General features: G+C 42.2%; 1 protein-coding gene across 16 annotated transcripts in view; it reads left to right on the top strand.

Moving 5' to 3' along the window:
- Positions 1 to 14,876, top strand: part of rbm25 (RNA binding motif protein 25) — a 67,845-nt gene extending 52,969 nt beyond the window's left edge. For all 16 annotated transcript variants that reach the window (XM_033026619.1, XM_033026614.1, XM_033026605.1 and 13 more), the window contains 3 exons: positions 2,752 to 2,850; positions 5,411 to 5,458; positions 13,468 to 14,876. In XM_033026619.1, coding sequence (XP_032882510.1) covers positions 2,752 to 2,850; positions 5,411 to 5,458; positions 13,468 to 13,560 — 240 coding nt within the window. In that variant the 3' untranslated portion in view covers positions 13,561 to 14,876. The remainder of the gene's footprint in view (positions 1 to 2,751; positions 2,851 to 5,410; positions 5,459 to 13,467) is intronic.
- Positions 14,877 to 15,390: the final 514 nt, after the last annotated feature.

Here is a 15,390-nt window from a genome sequence, read left to right as displayed (position 1 = left end):
GGGACAGGTCTGGAACTGTACAACAGTGGCGTACAGTATTGGTGGGGACGGGTCTGGCACTGTATAACAGTTAAGGACAGTACTGGTGGGGATGGGTCTGTCACTACAACAGTGGGGTACAGTATTGGTGGGGACAAACTTGTCACTGTATAACACTGGAGTACAGTACTGATGGGAATGCACCTGTCACTGTATAACCCTGAGGTGTGGTACTGGTCAGAAAGGGTCTGTCACTGTATAACATGGATGGAGTACTGGTTGGGACGGGTCTGTCGCCATTAACTCTGATACAGTATTGGTGGAGGGAGAAGGTGGGTTCTTTGCTGTAATATTGGTAACGTACTGGTGGGGGACATTGATGCATAACATGGGTGCAATATTGGCGGTATTGCCTTCTTGAAACACTGCAATTTTGTGGAGGTCTTTTAAAGAGCTGCCTCTGTAAAATTCTGTGCGTTCCAGCCATGATTTTCTACCCAGATTTTATTCTTGAGGTAGACACATGCATGGAATTGAAGCATAATGGTTATTATGGGCAGTCATGAAGGAATTGTGTCCAGCTCTTGTTTCTTGTGAACTGCCCCTTGGAGGTGGTTTGGCTTGTAAAGGGCCTGTCCCACTTTCACGACCTCTGCCGTGTTTGCCCTTGACTCATACTCGCAGCATGGTCGTCACGAGATCGTAGGTAGGTCGAAGCAGGTCGTGATGCTAGTCGTAGGTACTCGTGGCATCAAGTAGGTCGATGCGTTTTTCTAGCTTGATGAAAAATGTCCACGAGTAAAAAAGGTCGTGAATTAGGTCGTGAAAGTGGGACAGGCCCTTAAGTTTGGACCTTTCCTCAAAAAAATGGGAATACGAGCTGAGATCTGGCAACCTGGCATTGCAGGCAGCCAGAATAGATGTTTTCCTTTCAAAACTGTAGTGGGCTTTGTTCTACCCAAGGGGCATCTTGGTGACGCAGTTCCTGGAAGTCAGTATGGTCCCATGAGCTTTCAATCTCGAACTAAGTAAATTATTCCAAAGAAAATTACTGACTATCATCTTGGTAACTAGACATGCCCTGAGGTTTGTCTTGCCAGTAACATCAACGGTTCAGAAAATGTATGTATGTTTTCACCTATGTACCGAAGATAGACGCAAAATCCTGGAGTAACTCAGACTGTGAAGAACGGTCTAGACCCGAAACATCACCCATTCCTTCTATCCAGAGATGCTGCCTGTCCCACTGAGTTACTCCAGCATTTTGTGTCTATCTTCGGTGTCAACCAGCATCTGCAGCTCCTTCCAGCACAGGTATGTGCTACCTTGGAAGTATATGCTAACTGGTATATGACACCAGTCTCTTCAAGCTAAAATTCCTGCGAAATTAGATCTGTTAACAAGCTTTTTATGTTCAAAGCTTCATGAGCTGTTTTACTAGAGAAAAAAGAGGCAGGAACATCTTAGCAGGAGACCAATCAATCCAAAGATTTTCAGTGAGATTAACTCCCATTTTTGAAAAAACTCTAGAGAGTGTGTTTGAGTCCTTCTCCTCGGACATTCCCTCTGCTTCTATCCCATGCATAAACTTGGTGATCCTTTGCTGTGCTCTTTAAAATTGCAAGCATATTGATTGAAAGATAATGCATGGAAATAGATTCTTTAGCCCACTTTACCCCATGAGTCCATGCATCGATCAGCCTATTTCTATGTTATCCCACTTTTTCATCCATTCCCTCGCACGAGTAGCTATTCACAGGCCAACCAACCTACAAACCCGCACGTCTTTGTGATCTGGGAGGAAACCGGAGCACCGGAAACCCACGTGGTCACAGGGAGATGTACAAACTCAGTACAGACAGCACCTGAGGTCAGGATTGTAACCCAGATCTCTTGCTCTGAGATGCAGCAGCTCTTCCATCTGTGACACAATGCTGCTCTACTCTTTAAGTAGGGAGACCAGACCTGTAAGTACTGCAGAATGAGTCTCACCACAACCCTGTTTAATTTGAGCAAGATATCTCTGCGCTTGTACTTGAACACAAGTAGAAAACAAATGAAAACCGTATTACATTATTATTTCACGCCAAGGTATGGGTGACCGGTTGGAAACGTACAACTTGGAAATTTGATCCTTTGTTTCTGGCTTTAAGATTATCCTGCAAGACATTCTCTGTTGCTTATTGAACACAATTTTACCTTTAACTCTGAATTAGATCTATTTGACTGCTGAGATAGCAGCAATGTTCTGGTGCATTGGATCTGTTGCAAAGAACGTCAGAACTTTGTTACTAATCCTCTACATCATCCAAAATGTGAGGTTATACCCTTTGTTTCTCAAACCCCTATCATAATGGGGTCGTGTAGTGATACAGTTGCTGTCTCACAGCGCCAAAGATCCGGGCTCAATCCTGATTATGGATGACGGCTGTACAGAGTTTGTACGTTCTTCCTGTAGTGTGGGTTTCTACTGGTGCTCTGGTTTCCTCCCACATTCCAAAGACATGCAAGTTTGCAGGATGGCTTCTGTAAATCATCCCTACTGTGTAATGGAACTGGTGTACAGGCGATTGTAGGTCGGTGCAGCCGAAGGGCCTTTTTCCATGCTCTATCTCTAAACTAAACATGATTCACAACTTGGGCTTCATGACTACAAGATACATATACTGCTGTATGAATCAATTATATTAATATTGATGATATTGAAATATGATTAGCATATTTCAAACTGAAGTTGAATAACTTTTTTCGTTGTGTATTCTGACTTAATAGAACTTGATGGACAGACGCATTCGACCATGGATCAATAAAAAAATAATAGAATACATTGGGGAAGAAGAAGCAACGTTAGTGGACTTTGTTTGTTCTAAGGTAATCTATCTTTAAACATTTTTTTTTTTAATGAATTTGTTTATGTAAACTGCAGTCCCCTGTGTTAAAAACATTCACCTCTGCCACAACAAGCATGTATCTAAGCACTCTAAATTTTTGAACTCACAGGTCGAATCTGACAGATCTTTGACTTTATAATAATAATAATAATATATTTTATTGTCATTGCACGTCAGTGCAACAAGATTTAGTATGCAGCTCCAATCGTACAATCCTGTACAAGGAAAGCAGGTAGAGACCAGAGGGATCTAGGAGTATAAGAAGACATCCTTGAAATAGTGATGCAGCTAGATAGGATAGTGAAGAATGCTCATGGCATGCTGGCGTTCATCAGCCAGGGTATTGAGTATGGAAATTGAGACATCACATTATAGTTGTACAAGATGTTGGTGAGACTGCACTGGAGTAGTGTGTTCAATTTTGCTCACCCTGTTATAGGAAAGATTAAGCTGAAAAGACACTTGCTGAGTCTTGATGTTGGCAAGACTCGGGAGGGGCCCGAGATTTGGGAGGCAGGGACTTTATTCCCCGGAGTGCAGGAGGCTGAGGGGTTATTTTATAAAATAATATAACATCGTGCAGCTTTATGAAGTTGTGATGCAGATATAGGACTTTGGCTTGGCAGCATGTGGAGTATTGGGTACAGGTCTGTCGCCCCTTTGCAGGAAGAATGCAGAAATGGTTTATCAGAATGATGCCTGGCTTATGGGGCATTACCTACAGGGAGATGTTGGACAGAATTGGATTGTTGTCTCTGGAACGGTAGAGGGGGGAACCTGATGGAATTATATAAAATTATGAGAGGCATGGATAGAGTAGGCAGTCAGAATCATCTTCCCAGGATGTAAAATTCAAATACGAGAGGGCATAGCTTTAAGATGAGAGGGACAAAGTTTAAAGGAAGTGCGCTGGGCAAGTTTTCTTTTACTCAGAGGGTGGCGAGTGCCTGGAATGTGCCGTCAGGCCTGCTGGCTGAAACAGATATGTTAGATTTTTGGATAGAAGAAGTCTTGACCTGAAACGTCACCCATTCCTTCTCTCCAGAGTTGTCTATGTTTGGATAGGTATATAGATACGCTGGGGATGGAGGAATATGGGTCACGGGCAGGTCACGTTATGGTCTTGGCATCATGATTAGCACAGAAATTATGGGCTGAAGGGCCTCATCTTGTGCTGTACTGTTCTATATTCTATCATAAATAGATGGGGTGAATGCCCATCTTTTGCCCATGGTAGGATAATCAAAAACCAAGGGCATGGGTTTAAGGTGAGAGGAGAAAGATTTAGTAGAAAGCTGGGGGGCAACGTTTTCAGCACAAGATGGTGCTGAGTATATGGAATGAACTGCCAGAGGAAGTAGTTGAGGCAGGTGCATGGATATTTGAAAGACAGATACAATAATGGCAAAGGTTCAGAGTGATGTGGGCCAAATTGGACTAGCCAGGATTGGTTAGCATTGACAAGTTGGACCAAAGGGCAATTGTTGGTGGTGTGGGACTTTATTTTCAACTGAGATATTTCAATGGCATGACTTGCATGTTGGATTCAAACTGTAGCCATTTTTAATGGAAGGAGTCTTAAACTACTTGATGTGTAGGAAGGAACTACAGATGCTGGTTTAAACCAAAGACAGACACAAAATACTGGAGTAACTCAGCGGGACAGGCAGCATCTCTGGAGAGAAGGAATGGGTGACGTTTCGGGCCCAGACCCTTCTTCAGACTGAAAGTCACGGGAAAGGGAAACGAGAGATATAGAAGATGTAGAGAGATTTTTTTTTAAATGAATGAAAGATATGCAAAAAAAATAACGCTGATAAAGGAAACACGCCATTGTGAGCTGTTTGTTATGTGAAAATGAGAAGCTGTGGTGCGACTTGGGTGGGGGAGGGATAGAGAGAGGGAATGCCAGGGTTACTTGAAGTTAGAGAAATCAAACATTCATACCACTGGGCTGTAAGCTGCCCAAGTGAAATATGAGATGCTGTTCCTCCAATTTGTGTTTAGCCTCACTCTGACAATGGAGGAGACCTAGGACAGAGAGATCTGTGGGAATGGGAAGGAGAATTAAAGTGTTTAGCAACCGGGAGATCAGGTAGGTTCAGGCGGACTGAGAGAAGGTGTTCATCTGCTTGATGTTCTCGTTTCAGATTCAGATTCAGATTCAGATTCAATTTTAATTGTCATTGTCAGTGTACAGTACAGAGACAACGAAATGCAAACGAAACTGTTACATTTGCCCACCTAATTACTTACACTTAGACTACTCGTAATTTAAAATGTCTGTTAAACTCAAAGTTAGCAGTACTGCTCGATGAACTCAAATTTATTTCAACTGGTGTTAATATACTAAATGAAAGCCATAAGTTGGGAGGCGTAGTTGAGTGTCTACTCCATTCATTCTACGCTTATGCATTGATTTCTGCTGTGCACTCAGTAGAGCCACAGCATTAAAGGTGTTTTAGAAAACCGTCATAACTAAATATCATATCTATAAATCAGTTGTTAAAATTTGTGGTTGAACAATTTTTCTTCCACAGGTGATGGCCCACAGTTCACCACAGAGCATTTTAGATGATGTAGCCATGGTAAGTTGATTACTATTTTGTCTGAGATAGATTGTTAGTGCTCTCAAGTCGGTTTGTGCGTTATCTGGTAGTTGAACTTTCTTCACAGCCTGTTGTTTTACATCTTTTGATCTGTTGAGACCGAAAATGGGTATCTCCTATTAACCATATAACAATTACAGCACGGAAACAGGCCATCTCGACCCTTCTAGTCAGTGCCGAACACGTATTCTCCCCTAGTCCCATATACCTGCGCTCAGACCATAACCCTCCATTCCTTTCCCGTCCATATAACTATCCAATTTATTTTTAAATGATAAAAACGAACCTGCCTCCACCGCCTTCACTTGTCTCCCTGCCCTGACATGTCCAGTCAATTCTCTCAAATATGATTTCCCCAGCTGCCAAGCACCAAGTCACAAAATACAACTTAGTTCATAATTTCACGTCAACCTGTCTGCAGTGAGAATATTCAACAGGCCATCTCCTCAACAGTTCTCACCTTACCAATGCCAAACCCACCTTCAAGTCTGAAGAAGGGTCTCGACCCGAAACATTGCCTATTTCCTTCGCTCCATAGATGCTGCCTCACCCACTGAGTCTGTCCAGCATTTTTGAACCAGCCTAAATATAACAAGTGTTTCTGCCTCTTTCAGGCAGTATGATTTCACACCCCACCCACCACCAACTATTGAAAAATATTTTCCTCATCGCCCACCATTCTGCTATCAATTACTAATGTATTTTTCATATGATTTTCGATCCCTCTGCCAAGGGAAATAGGTTCTTCCTGTTTGCTCAGTCAGGCCCCCTGATAATTTTATACCTCAATGAGAATTTTAGTCTCTGAATATTCAAAAGACGATCTGAATTGATTCCTTTGATAACAACAAACTGTTACTATTGCCAACAGTCTCGTAAATGTCCTACATCCCTTTATCATTGCCATTGTGATCAGAAGTGTACATGTTTCTTAGTCTCTCTGCTTATACCTTGGCCAGGAAAGGCATTTATCCTCTGCCTTTTTAATAAAGGTTTGTTTTTTTCTGGTTGGCTGCCGATGACTAGTGGTTTTCTGCAGGGGTCGTCGGTGTTGGGTCCGTTACTCTTCACATTGTATATTAATAATTTGGGTGATGGAATTTATGGTTTTGTGGCCAAATTTGTGGATGATACAAAGATAGGTGGAGGGGCAGGGAGACTGCGGAAGGACTTGGTCAGGTTGTGAGAGTGGGCAAAGAAGGAATACAGCGTAGCAACGAGTGCGGTCCTGTGTTTTGGTAGTAGGACTAAAGGTGTAGACTATTTTCTGAATGGGGAGAGAATCCAGAAATCAGAGGTGCATAGGGACTTGGGAGTGCTGGTACATGATTCCGAAAAGATTAATTTGCAGCTTGAATTGGTAGTGAGGAAGGCAAATACTTTGATGGCATTCATTTCAAGAGGAGTAGAATATAAAAGCAGGGATATAAGCCGAGGTGCTGATCAGACCGCATTTGGAGTATTGTGAACAGTTTTAACCCCCATATGTGCTGGCATTGGAGAGGGTCCAGAGGAAGTTTACAGGAATGATCTCGGGGATAACTGGGTTAACATTTGATCAGCATTTGACGGCTCTGAGCCTTTTTTTGTGGTAGAGATCGTAATTCATTTGGGTAAAGATAAAATAGGAATTAAGGTTCTAAATTGAAATTGGGCCAATTTTAAGGTGAGGTGTACAGGAAACAGCTACATGAAGATGAATCACGGAGGGTAGAAGGAGACTCGTGGGATGTGGACAAAACCTGTTCTGGCATAGAAAAAGGGATGGGTTGCCAAATCCAGAGTCTCCAGTCAACAGAGTCCATGGAGAGTGAGATTTAAAAAAAGGTGCCTCGTGTCAGGAGCCAAAAGCTAAATACAACAAGAGCGTATGAAGATTATAAAGAGTATGATTAGAAAAGCAAAGGTGTATAAGCAATATGGCGTGTGTGTCTTAATATTTTCTAACCATCTTTGCTACAAAATGTTGATGTCAATGTTATTTAGATGAATTAGTATTATTTATTGGATGGGATACACATCATAAAATAGAATCAGACATGTTCAATAGGGAACAGGGAGAGTCAGTAATGCCACTTAAATTAATTTGTTTCTGTATGTAGATGCTACCTGACCCGCTGGTTTTAGCATTCTTTTATTTCAGATATCCAGCAAATGCTGTATTCCGTATTCTGTTTCACAGTTCCAGCGTTGTTTTTAATTTCTCTCCTCTCGTTTGGCATATCTCGTGCATACCTCCAGGTAGATCATCTCCAATTTACAAGCTGCTGCCTCCAGCTCATCACAGTCATTCTCTCTGAAGGTAGACACAAAGAGCTGGAGTAACTCTGCGGGGCGAGCAGCATCTCTGGAGAGAAGGAATGGGTGACGTTTCTGGCCGAGACCCTTCTCGGCCCGAAATGTCACCCACTCCTTCCCTCCAGACCTGAAGAAGGGTCTCGACCCGAAATGTCACCCATTCCTTCTCTCCAGAGATGCTGCCTGTCCCGCTGAGTTACTCCAGCATTTTGTGTCCACGGTTAATACCAGCATCTGCTATTCCTTCCTGCACAGCCATTCTATTCTCTCTTCTCTCAACCACTCCCTGTTCTTTGCAGCTTCAAATATGGATATTCCTAACTTATCCTGTTCTGACAAAAAGTTGTCGGCCCAAAACATTAAACTTCTCTCTCCACAGATGCTGCCTGGTCTGCTGAGTATATCCAGCATTCTGTTTTCATTTATAGCAGCTAGAGTTGTATTCATGGGGGAATAAAGAAAAAAAAAGGTGGAGAGCTTAATGGAGGTGCATAAAATTAACACAGGACTAGGTAGAGTAAATAAGAAATACCTGTTTGCCTTAGTATAAGGGGTCAGAAACCAGTTGAGAGGTGAGGAAATTATTTTGAGCCCAGAGTGGTTTGGAACTCAATGCCAGAAAGGGTGATGGAGGCTGAAAGTCTTTAAACTGTACTTGAAGCAGTCGCCTGCAGGGCTCCAGACCAATGTGCCATGGGATTGTTTTTGGCTAATGTGGACACAGTGGGCTTATTTTATGGGGTTTCTATCACTGTTTTATGATATTTATCCCATTACTGCATGGTGTTCATTGTGAAACTTATCCACACATCCTCTGCCTGCACACATGTTGCCTTCATGGTCCATAATCTGTTTTCTTTGATTATCCTCATGATTTTTATATTAGACATCTTTTGATTTTCTTTGATATGTTTGCCAGTATTTCTTTCATCCTCCCCCCTCTCTCTGTACTATAATTTCTCTTTTAATATGACTCCTACACTTACTCTGTCTTTTGTCTTGTGTTCTGTGGACTTCATCACTCTGAGGGGTGTTCCAGATTTGGCAATCCCACACCTTTGTAAAAGCACATTTAAGTCAAACCTCTTGAATCTTCGGCTTCAATCACTCCCATCGTTCTGATTTATCTTTGTGTATCTTTCCCCAGTCCACTTTTTCCAAAATGTCAGTATAAATCCCCTGTATCCAATTTAGAACCTTCCCTCTTTTAGGCAATAGGTGCAGGAGTAGGCCATTCGGCCCTTCGAGCCAGCAGGGAATATGTAAAATAAACCATTCAATGTGATCATGGCTGATCATCCCCAATCAGTACCCCGTTCCTGCCTTCTCCCCATATCCCCTGACTCTGCTATTTTTAAGAGCCCTATCTAGCTCTCTCTTGAAAGCATCCAGAGAACCCGCCTCCACCACCCTCTGAGGCAGAGAATTCCACAGACTCACCACTATCTGTGAGAAAAAGTGTTTCCTCGTCTCCATTCTAAATGGCTTACTCCTTATTCTTAAACTGTGGCCCCTGGTTCTGAACTCCCCCAACATCAGGAACATGTTTCCTGCCTCTAGCGTGTCCAAACCCTTAACAATCTTGTATGTTTCAATGAGAGCATCCTTCTAAACTCCAGAGTGTACCAGCCCAGCCGCTCCATTCTCTCAGCATATGACAATCCCGCCATCCCGGGAATTAACCTTGCAAACCTAAGCTGCACTCCCTCAACTTTCTCTCTGTCCTCTTTCATTGCCGTGCTTGCTCTGTGATCACGACCATCAAACCTCTCCCCCAATACCCCCTTTTCCGCTGGCCTGGGTTCACTCCCTAAAACTAATGCTAACAAGCAGCATAGCCAAAAGAAATTCCAAACCAATACCGTGATGTTTGTGTAGGAAGGAACTGCAGATGCTGGCTTTCACCGAAGATAGACACAAAATACTGGAGTAACTCAGCGGGACAGGCAGCATCCCTGGAGAGAAGGAATGGGTGACGTTTCAGGTCGAGACCCTTTTTCAGACTGGGAGTCGGGAGAGGGAGACAGCGATAAGGAAGGGTAAGGTGTGGAAACGAGACATCAAATGGGATGTAGTTCAGGGAATATGTAAAATAGATCATTGTTAGCACAACTAAACATACAGAAATAAAGTTTAATCCGGGGGGCAGTCAGACTGGTCGGAGAACTAGGAAGGAAGAGGGATGGAGAGAGACGGAAAGCAAGGGTTACTTGAGATGATGTTACTTGAAGTTACTTGATGCCATTATGTTTGGCTGTGTCAGCATGTTGTCGCTTGTTATTCCTGCTGCCTAATAAGGAGAAAAATCTCCTGAGTGCAGCTATGAATTTTTAGGCCTCTACCTTTTGCACCTTGTCTCCCAGCTAATATTGGCATAAGGTGCATCTCCCCACTATCGTCATCCCTTGCCTCAGCAGTCGTCATCAGCTACCTTCAGCAACCTTGGTCCTATGTGTGGAATCACCTCACTAACTTTCTCCTCACCATCCCCTTTTCTTTGCAAATTGTTACTGTGGACCAGTGAGCAAACTTCTACATGCCTTTTGGCTGGAAATGTTATTTTATACTGCTTGTTACCATAAGTCTCATACAGTTGCGTATGTAGGAATAAAAATACTCTTTCAAAATAGCACATAGTGTACTAATTGTAAAATTCAAGGATTTTGTGACAAAAACATATCTTTAATTCTAACAGTAAGTAAACAATGTGAAAAACACATTGCAGCTAAATGAGGTTGAAGTAAATAAAGGTTATCCCCCCCCCCACTCTCCTATCTTTAGTGTTGTCACCTCCAGAGCGCATTGATTAGGATGTTTAAGATAGGTCATGGAGTCAAATACCATGGAAACTGGCCATTCGGCCCAATGTCCTTGCCAACCGAGATGCCCCATCTAAACTATTCCGACCTGCCCATCTTTGGCCCATATCCCTCTAAATCTTTCCTATCCCATGTACCTGTCCAAATATCTTTTAAATGTTTTTATAGTACCTGCCTCAGCTGCCTCTTGGCAGGATCACTCCGTGTGGAAAAAGTTGCCCCTCGGGTTATTTTTAAATCTTTCCCCTCTCACCTTAAACTGGTGTCCTCTGGTTGTTGATTCCCCTACTCTGGGTAAATGATTGCATTTACCCCATCGATTCCCTTCATGATTTTATGCATCTCTTTTAGATCCCTCCTCAGCCTCTTGGGCTCCAAGGAATAAAGTCCTGGCCTGCTCAACCTCTCCCTATAGCTCAAGTGCTGTCAACATCCTCGTAAACAAGTGGTGACGTCTATTGGCAGCATTGATCCAAGGTCATTGCTTGGTAAAGGGAATCTGTACTACAGTCTCAGATAATCAAATGTTTGTCGTCTCAGTGGACCCCGCTGAAAAATTGCTCGCAGCTCTTTTGTCAGTTCACAACCGTTTGCTGATTGTCCTATTTTTACTGCGGGTCGGCTGACTTCCAGTGGCTGAGTCAGTGGGGTGGTTGGCTCGGCCGTTAAGGTGGAATGTGGACAGAGAGTGACTGTCACTTCCCACAGTGGTACGCTCCTGCTTCCCCCCCCCCCCCCCCCCCCCCATCCTATCCCCCTTGTACCTGGCACTCTGCCACAAGGGCCTTGCACCTGGCTAGATGGAGGGTTTGTACACTTTTATCAGGACCAGAGGCTTTTCCTTTAAACAATATATTCTGTGCATAAATGTAAGTCACTCAAGGCCCAGCAGAATGAGTGTATGAATCCAACTGTATTGTGGAGTGGCTGGGATGAGTGGCAGAGGTGTACTTTTGGGCAGGTATGTATGGTAATGACACAAGAAGTGAACGAGTGGGCGGCAGTGACTTGTACATAGATAGTGCATTTGGATCCTTCTATGCATTGTACTGTACACAGGGTGGCAATGTGAGGAAAAGCTCATTCACAGTCTGAGGTTCATCATGCAGCCTGATAATCCCAGTAAAAAAAATTACCAATTACCGATTCGGGGACTAATGTCAATAACAAAACATTTAAAATGTTTGGTGCATGATAGTATTATTATATTATATTCAGCATATGTGAATCTTCATAAATGTCACAAAATATTTGTTTTCCTTAAGTTTCATTGAGCTGCCATTTAGCATGAATAAGTGATTTAAAGATTGTTGCTCTTATCTTTTCAGTCTGGTAATAGCGCGCATGAGCAGGGGCTAGTATGTATACGCATATCACATGGCTCTGAATTAATAATCTTTATTAAAGACACTATTGGTAATGTGAATCAGGACTGTTTCTAACCTGGAAAGGTGGGAGATTTTTATTTTCTATCTCAAAAAAAGCTATTGAAGGCGGCAATAAGTGGTTACTATGCAGGTATAAGGACGGATTTGTACTGCACGACAATGAGCTTAAAGCAGCGTGGGCAGGTACTAGATTACTCTCGATACAGCAGTGAAATGCTGCCAGAGTGTTGTTGTCGGCTCATTTGGCAGAGATTAAAATCTTGCTGTCTGGAGTTTCGAATGGCATTAGGTGCAAACTTATTATTTTAAGACCATTGAAATAGTATACAAAGGAACATTATCCTGCCCCTTTTAACGCAAAACAGATGTTTATGTTATAGGCATCTATGTGAATACTCAAGTCTGACACTATCCTTGTCCTTTGATCTGGTTCTTCACGAGAATTACATTAGTGACTCTTCCATGACAAGCTTGTGGGTGCAAGGGGCATACAGTGGCACCCCAGTGAGTGCTGCTACCTCAGTTGCAGGGGTCCAGCTGTGACCCAGACCTCAGGTGCAGAGCATGCACTCACTTCTTGTCAGTCCTCCTGACAATCACCTGTTTGCTGATTGTCCTATTTTTACTGCCGGTTGGCTGACTTAGTAGCCGAGTCTGGGATGGTTGACTCGGCCGTAAAGGTACAATGTGGACAGAGAGTGACTGTCATTCCTACCACAATGGTACTCTCCACTCAGTGGGAGTAGGGACCCTATCCACGGCGGCACAGTGGCGCAGCGGTAGAGTTGCTACCTTATAACACCAGAGACCAGGGTTCGATCATGACTAGGGTGCAGTCTGGACGGAGTTTGTACGTCCTCCCCATGACCTGCGTGGGTTTTACCCGGGCGCTCCGGTTGCCCCCCACACCTCAAAGACGTACAGGTTTGTAGGTTAATTGGCTTGGTATAATTGTAAATTGTCCCTAGTGTGTGTGTAGGATAGTGTTAATATGGGTATCGCTGGTCGGCGCGGACTGGGTGGACCGAAGGGCTTGTTTCCGCGCTGTATCTCTAAACTAAACTAAACCATCTGGTTTTCCTCTCATCCTAAAAGATGTGCTGGTAGGTAAATTGATCGCTGCAATGTGGGTAAGTGTTAAAAGAATCAAAGGGGAGTTGATGGGCAAGTTAGGGTAAGTTGCAGGGCTATAGGAGGTTACGAACGTTTGGGATTCCTCTGCTGGGAGATACTGGAACCCAGTGGGCGGGATGGCATCTCACAACTCTGTAATAAGTAAGTTGTTTAATGTTTTCAAGAGTTCATGCTCATCAACATTCACTCACTGTGTCCTCACTGCGTGATAAGAGGTCAGTAGAGAAAGTTCTGTGGAAGATCAGTGTGACTGTTTTCATGCCTAGAGTGGAGAGAAAGCCAGAGAATTTGAGTGAACCACTGTCAAACTAACTTTGATTGTATTAAACTATATTTTCTGTCTTTCCAGGTTCTGGATGAAGAAGCCGAAGTCTTCATAGTGAAGATGTGGAGGTTATTAATATATGAAACAGAGGCTAAAAAGATAGGACTTGTTAAATAGATTGTCATATCCATAGGAATTGTCTTTGGAATTTTTTTTCCATATTTCAAAACTGTAACTTTCATCTGTCCTCAGAGGCACTTGTGAAGCTTGTGTTTTTTATTGTAGAGATAATGTGAAGTCCATTTTTTTTTTCTCTCCTTCACCTCGTCATTTGGTTTGCTATGTCCTTAAAGATGTACAGTCAATAGAAATCTGCCTACATCAGTTCTTCATTTCACAACTGAGATAAACGACTGGGTTATTTTTTATAAACTGAACTCTTCTGCTGTGTATTTTCATTATCAACACACTGACTTCTGTTCCTAACCTCTCAGTGTTACATTAATGGAAGTGTCGATGCAAGATATTTGCACTTAATGTCCAGGTTGTCCCTGTGATATGGAGGAGCAGGTTTAGAAGTAAGATGTTTATACATTTATTGTTTTGAAATTAGTAATTTTGAGAAGAAAAACTTTGAAAAAATGCAGAGTTGTTTTCTCATCAACATTATGAAAATATTTTAAATGTTGCATTTAAAATGTTTGCATTTCCAACAGGTGACAGAATAGGGTTTAAATGTTTTGAAATAAATAAATAAAGTTTGAGAATGTCTTAGTTGACTTTTTAAAAAGAGACCTGCATCCCCTTTAGTTGCCAACATAGGTTTAATTTAATGTTTGAAATCAAACCTTTGTAATTTTACATTTATCAATTTTTTTTATATAGTCAAAATTATTTTTGATGCAGGTTTGACAAGCAAGTTCCTGTCAGGTATTACGAGTGCAAGGAACAGGCTCATTTTTGTTTCAGTCTCGTACAATTTCTTTGGGGTGACGTTTTAATAAATTACAATGAGCTTTGTCAAGGATGTAGTGTGTTTTAAGCTGTGTTACGGAAGCTTGATGGTTAGTTTGGAAATGCAATCTATGTTGGCCCATTCACTATCCAGAGACACCTAAATCTAAAATACGTATTGAAGACTTTCTAAAATAATTGAGGGCATTCTGTATGAAAAATGAGACTCTAGATCCTGACTTAACTTAGTACCAAACCAGAAGCTTATCACTGAATCATTTATAAACCATTTGGTTGCACTTCAGGTTTCAACAAAAAACTATTTTGAGTTACATACTTGCATCTCATAATTAGATGTAAAGATCAGTTCTGATTGCTAGAATTTAAAACAATTATTTGCATACATAGATGGCTGCTAGCATTTTCTATAAAGTTAAGTTTTTAATTTTACACTAATGCCAAATGAGTATTACAAGAATTAAAACTGTAAATATTGTATACAATACCATTTCACTTCAAATAAATCTGTTTCCATTTTTCCGACCGGCCATTACTTGGGAGTTGTTGGCTGTGTGAAAGTTTAGGGTGGGTTAAATCCCAGTGGAGAACTGGGATTTAAAAAATTATATTAACTGAGGCATTTCAGCTGCCTGGTTTATTGAACAGCAAATTGGAAAAATAATCTAATTCTTGACCGATTTTAATGATCGTGGTGGGAATGGTAATGGGGCTGTCCCACTGTAGGAACTATTTCAAGAGTTCTCCCGAGTTTCCCCTGATTCGAACTCGGAGAATTACGGTAATAGCCGCTCGTAGGTACTTGGGGCTCTCGTGGACATTTTTCAACATGTTGAAAAATCTTCACGAGTTTACCGCGTTTCCCGAGTACCTGCCGTTAGCGTTACGAGCTGCTAAGAGACGTCCCGAGCTTCGACGTAGCCGCTACGTACATTCTACGTGCTTACCACGAGTTTGATTTATTTTTTTTTAAACTTGGGAGAGCTCTTGAATTGCCTCGTACAGTGGGACAGCCTCTTAAGAGTGACAGGAAGA

This window comes from Amblyraja radiata, chromosome 9 (genome assembly GCF_010909765.2).
Source record: "Amblyraja radiata isolate CabotCenter1 chromosome 9, sAmbRad1.1.pri, whole genome shotgun sequence".
In the NCBI taxonomy this organism is placed as follows: domain Eukaryota; kingdom Metazoa; phylum Chordata; class Chondrichthyes; order Rajiformes; family Rajidae; genus Amblyraja; species Amblyraja radiata.
The sequence above is the reverse complement of the archived record's forward strand: the minus strand, read 5'-3'. Positions and strand labels throughout refer to the sequence as shown.